The following is a 16,507-nucleotide window of genomic DNA, read 5'->3' on the forward strand; positions in this document are numbered from 1 at the left end:
AATACAAGAACAGAAAATAAGGTGAACAAGATGAAAGATATCGGACTCGCCAAGGATTTTAATGAGACAAATGACCCCCTTGAGACACTATGAAAGTAAGACACTCGAACCTCCTGAAAATTTAGGCATTCGTCGAGGAAGTACCAGACTAAGTAGGACAACACGGTTTGGACAAAAGGGAGCAGGGTGTTGTTCCTTTAAATGACCATGAATCAGGTGGATGTGGGCTGGTTGATCAAACCAGCAACCAGGATGCCTGGTCAGAGACTGGGCTACTGGGACACTGATCCCAGAAATCATTAACAGGTAAACCTATATGCAATCTAGCCAAAGCCGTTTCCTACTGCCTATTACGGTGGCAGGAGGAAGGCCAAGGGGAATGTCACATTTAGGAGCACAGTTTAACTTTAACACCAGCCTGTCAATGGTCAAGGACTACAGCATGAATGACAGTAGAAATCTAAATAAGGAACTCCTTTCTGGGAAATGTTGCAAACATGAATGGCCTTCTTAGCAGTGGCCATGTGCAAGTTCATTCGAGGCAACTCCAATATGGCTGGGAACCCAGGAAAACTCGCCTCTTATATCTGCCAGAGATAAGAAACAGTCATATTGAATTTTGACCACCAAAAGATGTAAAGGGTTAAAAGACTCCAGAGCCATGAGGGGGTACTGCAAAAGTCAACCACAATGACATAGGAATATTGATGCAGAGAAAACAGCTGATGAACAGCATACAAAATTGCATAAAGGTGTGATCCTAGTGAAGATGCTAGTCTCTGGGGAGGGGGTAAGCAGCACATACAGGTTTGATAGAGAAAAAAATGAAGTAACTGACTGACACCGTCGGCAGACTTGGGCCCATCAGTGAACAGAGCAATGTAGTTGGAGAGGAAAAATGTTCAAGCATATGGCTTTTCAATATACAGTAGTAGGAAGGAGTATAAGCCTTCACCATGTGGGTCAGAGTCCTATAAAATTTCACTAATGGGACCCTCCAAGTGGGCAAAGTAGGAACAAGTTCACATTGTCAATGTGAACTAAGTGAAAATCTTGTAAGCGAGCCACCCTAGCAGGAAAAGGAAGGTAGTGAGAGGGAGCAGGGGCCCCCCCTGTTACCTTGTACTATATATTAAAACAGGGTAACAGTTTCAATATACAAGCTCCAAGCAGGGAATGAATGAAATGCACCATAGGTGAGGTGAAGCCTATTATGATGCATAGCATCAAGACAATGAAGTGCTGAGGAACTGATAGTCTTAATGACTTGACAGACAGACAGTATGGTTTTTGAACAGGAAGATTTCTTTTATTTTTTTATTTATTTATACAGTATATACAAGAGTTTTTACATTCCTGTGCAACCACTAGCACGTATAGCATTTCGGGCAAGTCCTTAATTCTATGTTTGCTGGAATACGACCCCGCCAAATTATTTAACAACCAGGTAGCCAGTTTTTACTGTTGGGTTAAACAGAGACTACAGTTAAGGATTTGCGCCCAGTAAATCCTCCCTGGCCAGGATACAAACCCAGGACAAAGCGCTCGCGAAACACCAGGTGAGCATCTTACCACTACTCCACGGAGACTGCCTATCCTGTGTAACAAATCTACTTAGCTTTTATGATAGAGCCACAGAGATACTACAGGAAAGTGATGATTGGGTTGACTGCGTCTATCTGGACCTACCTTGAGGTGCTTCCTTGAGGTTACCTTGAGGTGCTTCCGGGGCTTAGTGTCCCCGCGGCCCGGTCGTCGACCAGGCCTCCTGGTTGCTGGACTGATCAACCAGGCTGTTAGACACGGCTGCTCGCAGCCTGACATATGAGTCACAGCTTGGTTGATCAGGTATCCTTTGGAGGTGCGTATCCAGTTCTCTCTTGAACACTGTGAGGGGTCGGCCAGTTATGCCCCTTATGTGTAGTGGAAGCGTGTTGAAAAGTCTCGGGCCTCTGATGTTGATAGAGTTCTCTCTCAGAGTACCTGTTGCACCTCTGCTTTTCAACGGGGGTATTCTGCACATCCTGCCATGTCTTCTGGTCTCATGTGATGTTATTTCTGTGTGCAGGTTTGGGACCAGCCCCTCAATTATTTTCCACGTGTAAATTATTATGTATCTCTCCCGCCTGCGCTCAAGGGAGTACAGATTTAGGCTCTTTAGTCGGTCCCAGTAATTTAGATGTTTTACTGAGTGGATTCTAGCAGTAAAGGATCTCTGCACGCTCTCCAGGTCAGCAATTTCTCCAGCTTTGAAAGGGGCTGACATTGTGGAGCAGTACTCCACTCTAGAGAGCACAAGCGTTTTGAAAAGTATCATCATCGGTATAGCATCTCTAGTGTGAAAAGTTCTTGTTATCCAACCTGTCATTTTTCTTGCAGTTGTGACGGCTACTTTATTGTGTTCTTTAAAGGTAAGGTCTTCCGACATGAGTACACCCAGATCCTTTATATTGCCCTTTTCGTTCTATGTTATGATTTGCCTGAGTTTTGTACGTGGTTTCTGTTTTTATATTTTCAATTTTTCCGTAGCGCATGAGCTGGAACTTATCCTCGTTAAACACCATATTACCTAAAAAAGAATTTTGATAGTCCCACACAAGAGGCTGTTCTGGAAACTGGAACATGCTGAAGGGGTGACAGGGAGACTTCTGACATGGAATAAAAATTTTCCAACTGACAGATGAGGGCAGTAATCAAAGACAATGTATTTGACTGAAGGAGTGTTACTAATGGAGTACCACAGGCTTCAGTTCTTGCACAATAATGTTCAGGATCTACATAAACAAGCTACGAGAAGGAATACAGAATTATATGAACATGTTTGCAGATCATGTTAAGGTACTGGGGATAACAGTAGATGCAGATGATTGTAATGCCCTTCAAATTGATCTACATAAAGTAAGTGCTTGGAGCATCAAATGGCAAATGGAATTCAATGTGAATAAATGCCAGGTTATGGAATGTGGAATTGGAGAAAATAGACCATACACAACTTACATATTATGTGGAAAGGAATTACAGAACTCTAATAAAGAACGAGACCTAGGGATGGTTTTGGATAGTAAGTAGAGGAACACTTAAAATACATTGTGAGAGGAGTGAATTCATCACTTTCCAACTTCAGACATGCTTTTAACCACCAAGCTGTGCTGCATTAAAATATGACACCCACGTGGTGAGCCCGTAATAAATTATTTCCAAAAAATCATTTTCTCTTCTTAAATTGTTAAAATGCACTCTGATCATGGGAAACTAAAATAAAAGATTGGATGTGACATACTTTAGCCATGATGTCAGAGAAAAAGCCGAGAAGTTGAGCAAATTATGGGCGCTGAGCAATGAAATGCTCAGGGTCACTCAACCCCGCCACCCTGTGGGGCGGCAGTTTCTGCGAATATACATTTTCACAATTATTTTGATGTTCCTCATTCGTTTCTTCTGTTGTTTTTTTTGTGCTGTAATATTATTCAAAAGTGTGTAATATGTGGAATTTATATAGTTCAATGTGTGGAACTCAAAATTAATGGGGCTCATATATGTGACATGTATACAGTATTATATTCTACGATCAATCATTGTTTTTGCTGTTATTACACTATATATACACACACACGTTGTATATACCTATCTACATGTTTGTGCATCATAATGAACCACAAAGATTGTATATAAGGTGTTTATATACACTGAACAAGAATCCAAGGTCAGCCTAACAGCTGTGTCTGGCAGGGGCTGCCCCAAATACATTTTTACATAATTATTTCAGTGTCTGTGACTGGTTTATATCTAGTTTTTTGCAGTAATATTATTCACTAATGTGTAATATATGGAATGTATGTAGGTAAATGTGTGGAATTTTGCTATTCTCAAAAAATATGGAGCTCATATATGGTAACACATATATTACATTCTTAGATCAACCAGTGTTCCTGTTGTTATTACGCTATATACGCGTGTTATATATCACTATCAACATTTATATGCACCATAACATACTAATAAGCAGTTCTGGTGGGTATTGTGATGAAATCAAAACACAGCATGGAGCCACAAGCAGACAATGCCAACAGTCACATGATGCAAGACAATGCCTCCCATATTCTACTCATCTTGCTATGACTAGCTACAAAACTGCTGTTATTATCATATTCCTGTCACAAAATCCTGAATATGAATCCATTTTCATAACAAAATGATCATTGGTGATGGAACATAAGATCGTTTCATGATGCACAGATGCAGGAAACAATGACTGGGTGCTGTCTCTCTACCTCATGCTGTGAATATCATAAACATTGTATTCATTGATATCTGAACGTTGTACATGATTTTTATCACAGTCAGTATCATCTATAACACTATCAATGCAAAATAATTTCAGCTGCCTCTTTTATTCATCATTACTAAGTGATGCTGTGGCCCTTAGCTGCACAGCGGTGCTGTGAGCTGGTCCTGCATGCACCAGCCTTTGTCACTCTCTCAATACTAAGGCTCTTACAGCCAGCATGGATGCTTATGATTTTTTTCCAAGATGGTGTCTGTTTACAGGAGTCCTGAGGCACAGGATGTGAGCCCCGTGTACCCGCAGGAGTTTTGAATCGCTCCCTATACTGTACCTACAAACTCCTCATGGTGCTCTGCGCATCCTCGTGGTTAATTATATGGATGGTGAAACACTAAAGAAACTATTCATGACTTTTGTGAGACCAAAACTAGAATATGCAGCAGTTGTATGGTGCCCAAATATCAAAAAGCACATTAACTGGAAAAAGTGCAGCGGCATGCTACAAAATGGTTTCCGGTACTGAAAAACAAGAGTAATGAGGAGACTAGTGACGTTAAACATGCCAAAACTAGAAGTTAGAAGATAGTTGATATGATCATCATTTACAAAATACTAACAAGAATAGACCAAATTGACAAAGCAGAATTCCTGAAACCAGCAACTTCATGAACAAGAGGACTGATTCAAGCTAAGAAAGCAGAGGTGGCAAAAAATATTAGAAAATTTTCGTTTGCAAACAGAGTGGTAGATGGTTGGAACAAACTTAGTGAAAATGTGGTGGAAGCCAAAACCGTCAGTAGTTACAAAGCGCTATACGATAAAGAGTATTGGGAAGATGAGACACCACGAGTGTAGCTTTCATTCTGTAACTACACTTTTGTAATTACACACATACACACACACACACACACACACACACACACATGTACACAAAAAATATAAAGTTATTGTATACAATTAGGAGCAAATATGAAACCATTAACAAAAGTAAAGAAGCGATTGCTGCCCTGAGTCGTCTGGGCAACGGATATTGAGCTATATGCAGGTACAGGTACTATCATTTCTTTACCAAGAAATTATACAGTACAGGCAGCCCTCGATGCATATGGGTATGTTTCTGGAAGACAGTAAAATCAAATTAAAATTTATACCGAAGAATTCTACAGACCTTCCTAACTATTGCTTTTTCTACTTTTACTTAAATATAACATGTATATAATTATTCCTATCATTTTCAACATCCCAGTGTGCTAAAAGGGTATTCCCTAATGAGTGTAGACAACAAAAAATGGTGAAAAATGCAAAGTTTAATCAATCAGCCTGTCATCTTTATAGCACGTTGCATTTTGAAGTATACCTTAATTAAGGCCTGCACTCTGATGTGTACTTTATTTAAGGCCAAAAACAGATTAACAAGAAAATGGTAGCGGCTCACGAAATTGACAATTTCCATTTTTCTGCTCATGGATCCTCTGGTTGGTTAGGTTAGCGCACTTTGGTAGGACACTTTCTTGATGTTGAGAACACTCATGAGAACGCCCTGAATTTATACATTGTGAGAGCATGTGTAAACTGGTTGGCCAACATCGCACAGCAATGCATGACATAATTCACTTGCTTGGGTTCTTGTATGATTTACTTGGTTGCATTCTTGCACCTTTCACTTGGCTGGGTTCTTGCAGAACAAATTCCAAAACCATGTACAAACCTGCATATTATGAAAATAGCTAATGTGCTTCTAAAATGAAGCTACATGCTTTAAAATGAGATATAAAGCTGAAGCAATATAACTGTGTAAGTGCATATTCAAGTGTTTTATTTGTAGCTTTTTAAACTTAAACGTTTACCTCCATTAGGTGAAGACTGGCTCAGATCTTGGGAGTTTTACTGATGACACAGTATAACTAAAAAAAGAGTAAAAAAAATCTAACTAGTCAAGTCATCAAGTAGGAAGGCAGAGAGAGCAAACAAGTGAAACATGCATTCTGCAGGATCTGTTAATGCAGAGCATATATTTTTTAAGGTAGAGAATTCACCCAAATAGACAAAATTAAAAAACCAGCGTTGAATGTAATGAAACGCCATTTTCTGGGCGAGTCCTGGAGGCTTCCCCGAGCTATACTGGGCTGATATGTATGTATTAGATCATGGCATCAGTCCATTTGATTGGAGTTCTAGCCTATCGGGGACTACGAGCCAGAACCTGCCTCCTCAGAGAGGCACGAGGAGCAATGGCCTATAGAAACCCCCATGTGGTTGGAGGCATTCTGTGTCTGCCATCTATCGGGTTAGGCACCCAGAAAGACAAGCATCCCAAAACAGACCCCAACTGGTGAAACATTGGTACCGAAAACCGAACTGCTAAGCAGAACCCCCCAATCTGAAAACAAGCAAGCAAGCAAGTATGATGTCACACCCACCGCCGCACCGCCTATCTGCGCTTCTCCCCCTCCCATTCCAGGGAGGGGAAAGGATGGGGGGCCTCCCCCAGACCCCTGCACTGGCTATCCAATCTTAGTTTAGAGACTGAATGTCAAAAACATGAAAACCACCAACCGGAGGGAGGAAGGGTCCTGAAACAGCCAAGAGAGCGAAAGGACAAAACAACCCAATCCTAAACCAAAGACAACCTACGAAGGGACAAAAAGTGCTGAAAGAACTGCCAGGAGACTTCATACCGTTGTCGAGACAAAACACACAGGTGGGCCACATCAACGAGGCCACCTGATCACGATACAAGTGGTGATAAACCCGCATCACAAGGCTCCGATCAGACGTGAAGACCGGAGGAGAAGATTGAACCAGCCATGTACCAGACTGGCGCGATCTGCTGAAAGAAGTGGAGCCATGGAAAAGTCCTCGGATCTGGACACTGAGCAAGCAGCGCCTGAAACCAAGGCTGGGCTGGACACCAAGGGGCCAACAGGACTACTTTTCCCTGGAACATCTCTAAAAGAGCCAGAACCTGAAGCAACAGCCGGACTAGGAGAAAGAGGTACAGGGAACCCCACCTCGACCAGTTCCATTAAAAAGTATTGACCCCGACCGCCTCGCAGTCGGGGAATGGCGTCACATATACCGGGAGACACCTTGCCCATACTAACGCAGAGAGTCCACCTCCGGGAGCCCGTGTATCTGGCAGAGCTAACTGAACGAGTTGACGTTGACCATCCAATCCGTGGAAAGGGGAATGAACCGGGACAGGCCGTCCGTCAGGATATTGGACATCCCCCTGGATGTGAACTGCCAGGAGAGCCAAACCCTGAGAACTCAGCAGACGAGTCACCCGAAATGACCAGCCCCAACGAGCCAAGCATCGCATCGAACGCCCCGGTTCAGGCAATGAACCACCGGGGAGCAGTCTGAATGGAGCCGGACAGTCAATCCGTGAGCAACACGAACACTCCGAAAAGACAGCCACACCGCCGCAAACTCCTGCACCGGGCTGTGAGCCTGACAGAAGGACGGACCCCCACTGACCTTGGCTGGCCTGGCGAGCACTGGTCACAAAGCCCCAGGCGAAAGATGAGGCATCTGTGAACACATCGAGCGAGGGCTCGGAAAGGCGCCATTGCACTGAACCTAGAAACCCCAAAAGAGGAAGCCAGCGATGGAGCAGCCAATGCAAGGCCTCTAGATGCCGAAACCAAACCCAACCGGCGGGTAAACCAGCACGGCGAATGTCCGACTCCTGCACAGCTGCTCGAGGAACCAACAAGTGACCTGGGAACTCCTCAGAAACAGCTGCAGCCACAGCAGTGACTCAGGAGGGAGAGACAAGGAAGCGGTTCGAGAGTCCCACACAAGACCTAACCAAGTTTGAACCAGAGAAGGAACTAGATGGGATTAGTACACCAGGAACCAGAACTTGGCGAGCTGGGAAAGAACCACCCCTCTGGCGAGCACACAAGCAGACCGGCAGGGAGCCCACACCAACCAGCCATCAACGTAGGCCAAATCTGAACTCCCCAGCAGACTAAGAAAAGCCACCACGAACCGGACAAGATGCAGAATATGTGAGGTGCCAGGGTCAAACCAAAAGGAAGGCAACGAAAGCGTGAAATCAGTCACCCTACAAACAGGTTGACCCGAAAAAGGGTTGCCCCCTTTCCCCTACCGGGGAGGAGGGAGCTGCACAGACAGGCGGTGTGGCAGCGGGTGTGACGTCATGCTTGTTTGCTTGTTTTCAGATTGGGGCGTTCTGCTTAGCAGTTCAGTTTTTGGTAGCAATGTTTCACCAGCTGAGGTCTGTTTAGAGATGCCTACCTTTCTGGGTGCCTAACCCAGTAGATGGCAGACATAGAATGCTTCTAACCACATGGGGGTTTCTATAGGCCATTGCTAGTTGTGCCTCTCTAAGGGGCGCCAGGTTCTGGCTCCTGGTCCCCAGTAAGCTAGAACTCCAATCGAATTGACTGATGCCACGGTCTAATACATACTTATCAGCCTGGTATAGCTCCGGGGAGCCGGGGCTCTCCACAGAAAAATCCCATTTATTTGTGAAATTTGGCAATTAGAATTCTGGGCCAAAGAGAATTGATTCTCGTTAGATTAGAATTAGTTAAATTGAGTCAGTGTTAATGTTCTTTAAGACATTCTCAACATCAGTATGGTTTCTACTGTGAACTTTCATATGGTTTATCAAAGTTGATTTACAAGAAAAGGCTCTTTGACATTCAGAGCATTTATATGGTTTTTCCCCTGTATGAATCCTTGCATGTTTTACTAGATCAGATTTTCGAATAAAATCCTTTAGACACACTGAGCAATGAAATGGTTTCTCACCTGTATGAAATGTCATATGTGCTGAAAGATATGATTTTCGTGGAAAATCTTTCTGACACACCGAACACTGATAAGGTTTCTCTCCTGTATGAAGCCTCATATGTTTAACTAAATCATATTTTTGTGAAAATGATTTTAGGCACTCAGAGCACTGAAATGGTTTTTCTCCTGTATGACTTCTCATGTGTTTTACCAAGTCATATTTTTGTGAAAAAGATTTTATGCACTCTGTACAGTGATGTGGTTTCTCACCTAAGTGAAGTTTCATGTGTGTTACTAGAGAAGATTTCCGTGTAAAGTTTTTTTGACACTCTGAACAGTGATAAGGTTTCTCTCCTGAATGAAGTCTTGAATGTATTGCCAGATTTGATTTGTGTTTGAAGGTCTTTAGGCAAAGCAAGCACTGATATGGCTTCTCGTCTGAATGAACTCTCATGTGTGTTGCTAGACTTGATTTTTTTGAAAAGTCTTGCAAGCACTCTGAACAACAATATGGTTTCTCTCCTGTATGTAGTTTCATGTGTGTTGTTAGATTTGATTTTTGAGAGAAGTCTTTTAGACACACAGAGCATTGATATGGTTTCTCTCCTGTATGAACTCTCATATGAAGTACTAACTGTGATTTGCAATCAAAGTCTTTAAGACACTCGGAACACTGAAAAGATTTCTCTCCTGCATGAATTCGCATATGTTTTACTTGATTAAGTTTAAATAAGAAGCTTTTTAAACATACTAAACACTTGTAAGGTTTCTCTGGTGACTGAACTCTCAAACTACTTGTAAGATTCATTGTATGTAAAGTAATAAAGACACTGAACAACAATGTTGGATTGGACTGGAAAATTTAGACATTGGATTGGGTATTGTTTTTTAAGTATTTTGGCCCCTGATATAACTTTACATTTGACAAATGCACTACAATATTTATCATTAATTAAAGTCTTTTTAACAATGATCATCAATGCTGGTGCCCTTAAAAAATAATGGATTTGTTATGCAAACTTTATTAAACAATAGTAACAGCAAACTATATTTCAGAGCTCTTGTGTATGTTTCTGCAACATAATCTCATTTTCAGAAAACAGTTTCCTAAATGGTCTGAAATGATTACATCAACGATAATATGTTCTCCTATAAGGTGTCTGTTTTACTATGAGAAAATTCTAGTATTAATTTTTTACAATGTTAAACCAAAAACAATTCCAGGCCCAACTCCCATGATACAATGTAATAGAACATATTTATGAGAAGGAACTTGAGAGGTAGCAATAAAATGTTTATTTGTTCTTAACTCTAATTTGTAATGTGAACTGTGTATTATGTGAAGAATATTACACACATAAAATAGTGGAATCATTTCTCTCACCAGTAAATACAAGATAAATTTTTTGTACAAACAATACGAAGACACTTTTAACAATGATGTACTTGCCTCTCCAAGGTACTTCCTCATCACTTACCAACAGCTGATTTCGATGAAAGGTCTCACTCTGAGTGATGAACTGAACTCCCAATCCAGCAATGTATGAGAAGGGCATTGTATCAACACATGGCATCACTTATCTCACACTCACTACCACTGTCCAATACTTGACACCTGAGAATCATACTGCATACCAAAAATGTACTAAGTCAACAAAACAGACAGCCTCTAATATCCATGAATGTAATATGCACACTGCTGCACCTTCTGTTAGCAGAATGAAGCTTAATATTCTTCCAATGTGCATCTAACCCCTGCTGGTAGCGTGAGCTTCAGTGCACTAGTTGTTCACATTACATGTTAACTATTTCTCTTCAAAGGATAAACTTCTTCAATCGCTCCTAATTTATCATGTGACCAAATTTGTAAGTTGAGGTTATGGGCCTGTAAAAATTAAGTTGTTTAGTCAAGCTTAAAGTTCCTAAATGTCACAATACATGTACTATTTTTCATCTGTGGAATCATTAATGTCACCTAGAGCTAAAATCACATATAAGCAGTATTTTTTCACTTACACGTTTCGAACACGTTTCGTGTTGAAATGTTGAACACGTGTTGAAATTACCAGTGTACTTCCTCCAGTGTGACGATGAGCTGTAAATGAAAAGATTGAGTGATCAGTACGACTTTTCCTACCAAGAATATCCCTGATATTCATATACTGTACAGTGGTACCTCGGGTTACGAACGTCCCGAGGTACGTTCGTAAACGTTGTTTACGAACTTTTCGGGTTACGAGCCCGATTTGTTCGGAAAATTTGAATCGGGATACAAGTTTGTTGATACACGTATGGCCGACCTAGAGTGTTGGGCTAGGCGCAGGGCTAGGCACTCTCAGTTTGTTTACACGTCTATTCCACAAAGTGACGACTGAGGCCACACTTGAATTCTTTGTGAAGAATTTAATTGTTTGCTCTTTTTTTGGGGGGGAGGGGGGACTGCATGGACGAACAATGCAATGGCATGGTGTGATGTTTGCTTGCTTGCTTGTTTTCTTGTGAGTTGAGGGAGTTCTACCTCCCTGTTTGGCTTTCGTTTGCATTTTTCTTACCTTGTGGGGTCTGTGTTACTACACCTACCTCTTTGTGTGCCTAACCCCTGTTGATGGCAGATAAGGTAAACCCCTAACCACACGGGAGTTTTCCAGGGCCATTGCTCTCTGCGCCTCTTTGAGGGGGGCGCAGGTTCTGGCACGTAGTCCCTGGTAGGCTGAACTCCATTGACTAAAGTCCTGGTCTAATGTATCGCATATTAGCCCAATAGTTCCAGGGAGCTGTAGGGACTCCCAACAGAAACAACAAGAAAAAAAAGTCGACAGAAGGGAGGGTGCCGGGGAGCTTCCGGGGCTCACCCAGAAAATGTTGTTTCATTACATACAACACTGGTTTTCTGTGGGGAGCCCCTACGGGTTCTCTGAGCTACCTAACCAAAGAAAAGTGACCAGAGGGACTTACTCGGGAGGCAGCCGCCAATCGCACCTCAACTCAAAGTTGAGACAACTGGCTGCAACCTGTGATCCAAAGTGACACACGCTTTACTAGGGCCAGTAACTAGAGAAAACGCGAGACTCATATATACGACACGCTTGCATAAATGCACACATAATATGTAACACCAAGAACTCCTCTGATTGTGCTTATGACACCCCTGCTCTTCACTGGTTCTATTCTGCATTTTCATCCATAGTGTTCACTCCAGTATGTTGTTATTTTACTGTGTAGATTTGGGACTTGGCCCTCCAGTATTTTCCACGTGTATATTATTTATTATATCATTCATCTCCTTTCTAGGGAGTACATTTGGAAAGCTTTGAGATGATCCCAATAATTTAGGTGCTTTATCTCATCTATGTATGACGTATATGTTCTCTGAACTCCCCCTATTTCAGCAAAATAGACTAACACTCACAGGGTAACACACCACTGGGAACACACAGGATGCTGATGATGCCAAAATTATGAGAAGGATTAAGACAGAGGAGGACTGCTTGAAGCTTCAAGAAGACCTAGACAAGCTGAAGGAATGGTTGAACAAATAGTTGTTTGAGTTTAACCCAAGCAAATGTAATGTAATGAAGATAGGTGTAGGGAGCAGGAGGCCAGATACAAGGTATCATTTGAGGGATGAAATTCTTCAAGAGTCAGAGAGAGAGAAAGACTTGAGGGTTGATATCATGTCAGACCTGTCCCCTGAAGCCCATATCAAGAGGATAACATTAGCAACATATGCCAGGTTGGGCAACCATATGAATGGCATTTAGAAACTTGTGTAAGGAATCATTCAGAACTGTGTATACCACCTATGTCAGACCAATCCTGAGTTCACATCTAGTCAAGCATAAGACTAAACAGGAAAAGGTTCAAAGGTTTGCCACCAGGCTAGTACCCAGGCTGAGAGGTATGAGCTACGAGGAGAGACTTCTGGAATTAAACCTTATGTCACTGGAAGACAGGAGAGTCAGGGGGAACATGATCATCATGTACAAGATTCTCAGAGGAATTGACAGGGTAGATAAAGACGGGCTATTTAACACAAGGGGCACACGCACTAGGGGACACAGGTGGAAACTGAGTGCCCAAATGAGCCACAGAGATATTAGAAAGAACTTTTTTAGCGTCAGAGTGGTCGACAAATGGAATGCATTAGGAAGTGATGTGGTGGAGGCTGACTCCATACACAGTTTTGTAACGGTTCTATTGTTACGTAAAGTATGGTGACAAATAAACACAGACACTAAGATACTATATATATATTTGGTCGAATATACAGAAGTACACAGGTGATACGTTGGTGTGAGTTGAGCGCACTGAGCGTTGGTACAGTATCTCGCAAGTGTCTGCTCTAGACCACACTTGAAAGTAGACTAGTTAATGTTTGCTATTCTTGCTGCTTATATTGCTCGGGCAACACCTCACCGTGTTGCCCGGGCAACACCTCACCGTGTTGCCCGGGCAACGCCTCACCTCATTCATCTCCAAAGGTTGACAGGAATATTAACACTATATTTGGAGCGAGTATATTATTGGGATAATCTACTCGCTACAGAACTCCCCCTCCCAGGGGATGAAAGGAAAAATACTTGATCAAGGAACTTAGCTGGTCGGTGAATTGTACGCCCTGCTTGCGTTACATAACCATTAAAGTTAACTTCCTCCTCTTCGCTGATGTCATCTAACTGGGGTCGTAGGGTGGGAGGTCGCACAGGATCGTCCGTCGTCGTAGGATCAGGTTGTGGTGCAGCTGGTAACTGGGGTTGTAACATGGGAGGTCGTACAGGATCGTCCGTTGTCGTAGGTGGCGGTGCTGCTGGTAACTGTGGTCGAAAAGTGAACTGCGTAGTCGGCGGATGTGTCTCTGGATTTAGCAGACGTTGAGACGAAGCCTGGAGCAGAGCAGAGAGCTGAGTGAGGCCAGAGTCGTGGAGCTCTATGTGGGAGAGCGTGGCGGCTCGATTGAGAGTTGTGAGTGTCTAAACTCGGGGAGCGAGAGCGTGGCGGCTCGATGCGGTCGTAGTCTGCTGTCTGCTCTGTGTCGAAGCTGTAGCGTCTTGGGTTGATTAGGACTTGTACACGCCGAGTACTACATTGTTGACTGTGGAAATTGTAGTCTGGTACCAAAAGATGTAGGCAGTGTGTGGACAAGCTCGGTGTAGCTTGTCCACAGGAGAGAAGAATGTGCATAATTGTTTCGTCCTTGGGTCGCTGGTGGAGCATTTAGATCCGGGGCGGATGCGCTCGGGCACCAGGACATTAGGAGGTAATGTGGGCACGTAGTTAGGACAACGAGGTAATCACTGCTAGAGCTGAATTGTCCTGGAGGCGACGAAGAGTCGGAAACGCAAGCTGTAAGTCCTGTACTGCGCAAAGTGCTTGAGTCGGCAGAGTATCAGAATGCAGTGAACGTGTAGATGAATCTGACGAAAGAGCAGCTTTCGTGGGCGCCCCTGTAGAACAAGCAGTGCCCTGGCAGCGACGGAGAGTCGGCAGGACAGGCTGTAGATCCCACATTATGTAGTTACTGATGAAGCTGCCAGATGAGTGAGTAGTGATCGTGGAGCAGCAAGCCGTAGTAGATGAAAATGCAGAGATGATCGCGATGAAAATCATAGCTGTGGCAAGGGTGTTGGCAACGTTCCACGACAGGTGGCTGCGGTCCACAGCAAGCAGCAGCAGTGGAGGTCCAGTGAGAGTCCATGTTGTAGTCCATCGTGGCTGGGTATCGTCGAAACTCTCTGGGGTCACCAATGTAACGGTTCTATTGTTACGTAAAGTATGGTGACAAATAAACACAGACACTAAGATACTATATATATATTTGGTCGAATATACAGAAGTACACAGGTGATACGTTGGTGTGAGTTGAGCGCACTGAGCGTTGGTACAGTATCTCGCAAGTGTCTGCTCTAGACCACACTTGAAAGTAGACTAGTTAATGTTTGCTATTCTTGCTGCTTATATTGCTCGGGCAACACCTCACCGTGTTGCCCGGGCAACGCCTCACCTCATTCATCTCCAAAGGTTGACAGGAATATTAACACTATATTTGGAGCGAGTATATTATTGGGATAATCTACTCGCTACAGTTTCAAGTGTAGATATGATTGAGCCCAATAGGCTCAGGAACTTGTACACCAGTTGATTGACAGTTGAAAGGTGGGACCAAAGAGTCAGAGCTCAACCCCTGCAAGCACAAACAGGTGAGTACAAATAAGTGAGTACAGGAGGCACACCACTGGAAACACACTCACTACTGGGAACATACATGTGACACCCCACTGGGAACACACATGTGACACAACACTGTGAACACACACGTGACACAGCACTGTGAACACACACGTGACATAGCACTGTGAATACACACGTGACACATCACTGTGAACACACACGTGACACAGCACTGTGAACATACACGAGACACCACTGTGAACACACATGACACAGCACTGTGAACACACACGTGACACATCACTGTGAACACACACACGTGACACATCACTGTGAACACACACGTGACACAGCACTGTGAACACACACGTGACACAACAAAGTGTGTCACGTGTGTCAAGGTAAGACTAACGGCAGGGTGGAGCAGTGACACAACTGGGCCACGCCGGCACCAAACATCAGCATGATAACTGTGAACCCCGTCTCACCTTGAGATTTAGAGCGTGACAGTGACGGACTGTGACGATCCAGGACACCTCTGGCGGGACGTGACGGCTCCAGCCTGCTTCACTGTGATGTCTGTGTTCCAACGGCCTCTCAGCTGACAGCGGCCGTGTTTACCTTCACCAACGACCGTGTCCTGACGCTGGCACCGGCCTCGGCTTTCTGACAATGGATGATGATGATGATGATGATGATGATGATGATGATGATGATGATGATGATGATGATGATGATGATGATGATGATGATGATGATGATGATGATGATGATGATGATGATGATGATGATGATGATGATGATGATGATGATGATGATGATGATGATGATGATGATGATGATGATGATGATGATGATGATGATGATGATGATGATGATGATGATGATGATGATGATGATGATGATGATGATGATGATGATGATGATGATGATGATGATGATGATGATGATGATGATGATGATGATGATGATGATGATGATGATACATTCACAAGTAGGTACAATCTGTTTGTAAGATTACATAAGATTTGTATTTTTACATTCTTGCAAAGCCACTAACACGCATATAGCGTTTCGGGCAGGTTAACACCGTTTCGGTTAACGGAATTGACATCTTGCTAGCTGTTGTTGTTGTTGTCGTCGATTTAGGGGCGACGACGATCATGGGATCGGATGTGCCCCGGCGTATCCATGTAGGGTTAATCGCGAAGCCCGGAAAGGGTGAAACGCCAAGATTAATCGCGAAACGAGTGATGCCAATCACTGGAAATTAATATGCCTCAAGGC

General features: G+C 43.3%; 1 protein-coding gene across 2 annotated transcripts; it reads right to left on the reverse strand.

Moving 5' to 3' along the window:
* Window positions 1-1,284: 1,284 nt before the first annotated feature.
* LOC123755484 (zinc finger protein 300) lies at window positions 1,285-15,875 on the reverse strand. 2 transcript variants are annotated; one of them, XR_011229182.1, is made up of 4 exons: window positions 15,709-15,875; window positions 11,069-11,147; window positions 10,531-10,937; window positions 1,285-5,402 (listed from the first exon to the last, which is right to left on the reverse strand). XR_011229182.1 is itself a non-coding variant. In XM_045738230.2 (3 exons), the coding sequence occupies exon 3, from the start codon at window positions 9,858-9,860 to the stop codon at window positions 8,847-8,849; it is 1,014 nt and encodes a 337-aa protein (XP_045594186.1). In that variant the 5' UTR covers window positions 9,861-10,937; window positions 11,069-11,147; window positions 15,709-15,875; the 3' UTR covers window positions 1,285-8,846. The 2 variants fall into 2 exon arrangements, 1 of the variants encoding a protein (XP_045594186.1); XM_045738230.2 differs by having other exon boundaries at window positions 1,285-10,937.
* Between the last annotated feature and the right edge of the window lie 632 nt (window positions 15,876-16,507).

The sequence above is a fragment of the Procambarus clarkii genome, chromosome 20, assembly GCF_040958095.1.
Source record: "Procambarus clarkii isolate CNS0578487 chromosome 20, FALCON_Pclarkii_2.0, whole genome shotgun sequence".
Lineage (NCBI taxonomy): Eukaryota > Metazoa > Arthropoda > Malacostraca > Decapoda > Cambaridae > Procambarus > Procambarus clarkii.

What these genes read in the sequence shown, in the direction of transcription:
- LOC123755484 (XM_045738230.2), bottom strand. Translation starts at nt 9,860, where the DNA reads ATGAATCTTACAAGTAGTTTGAGAGTTCAGTCACCAGAGAAACCTTAC.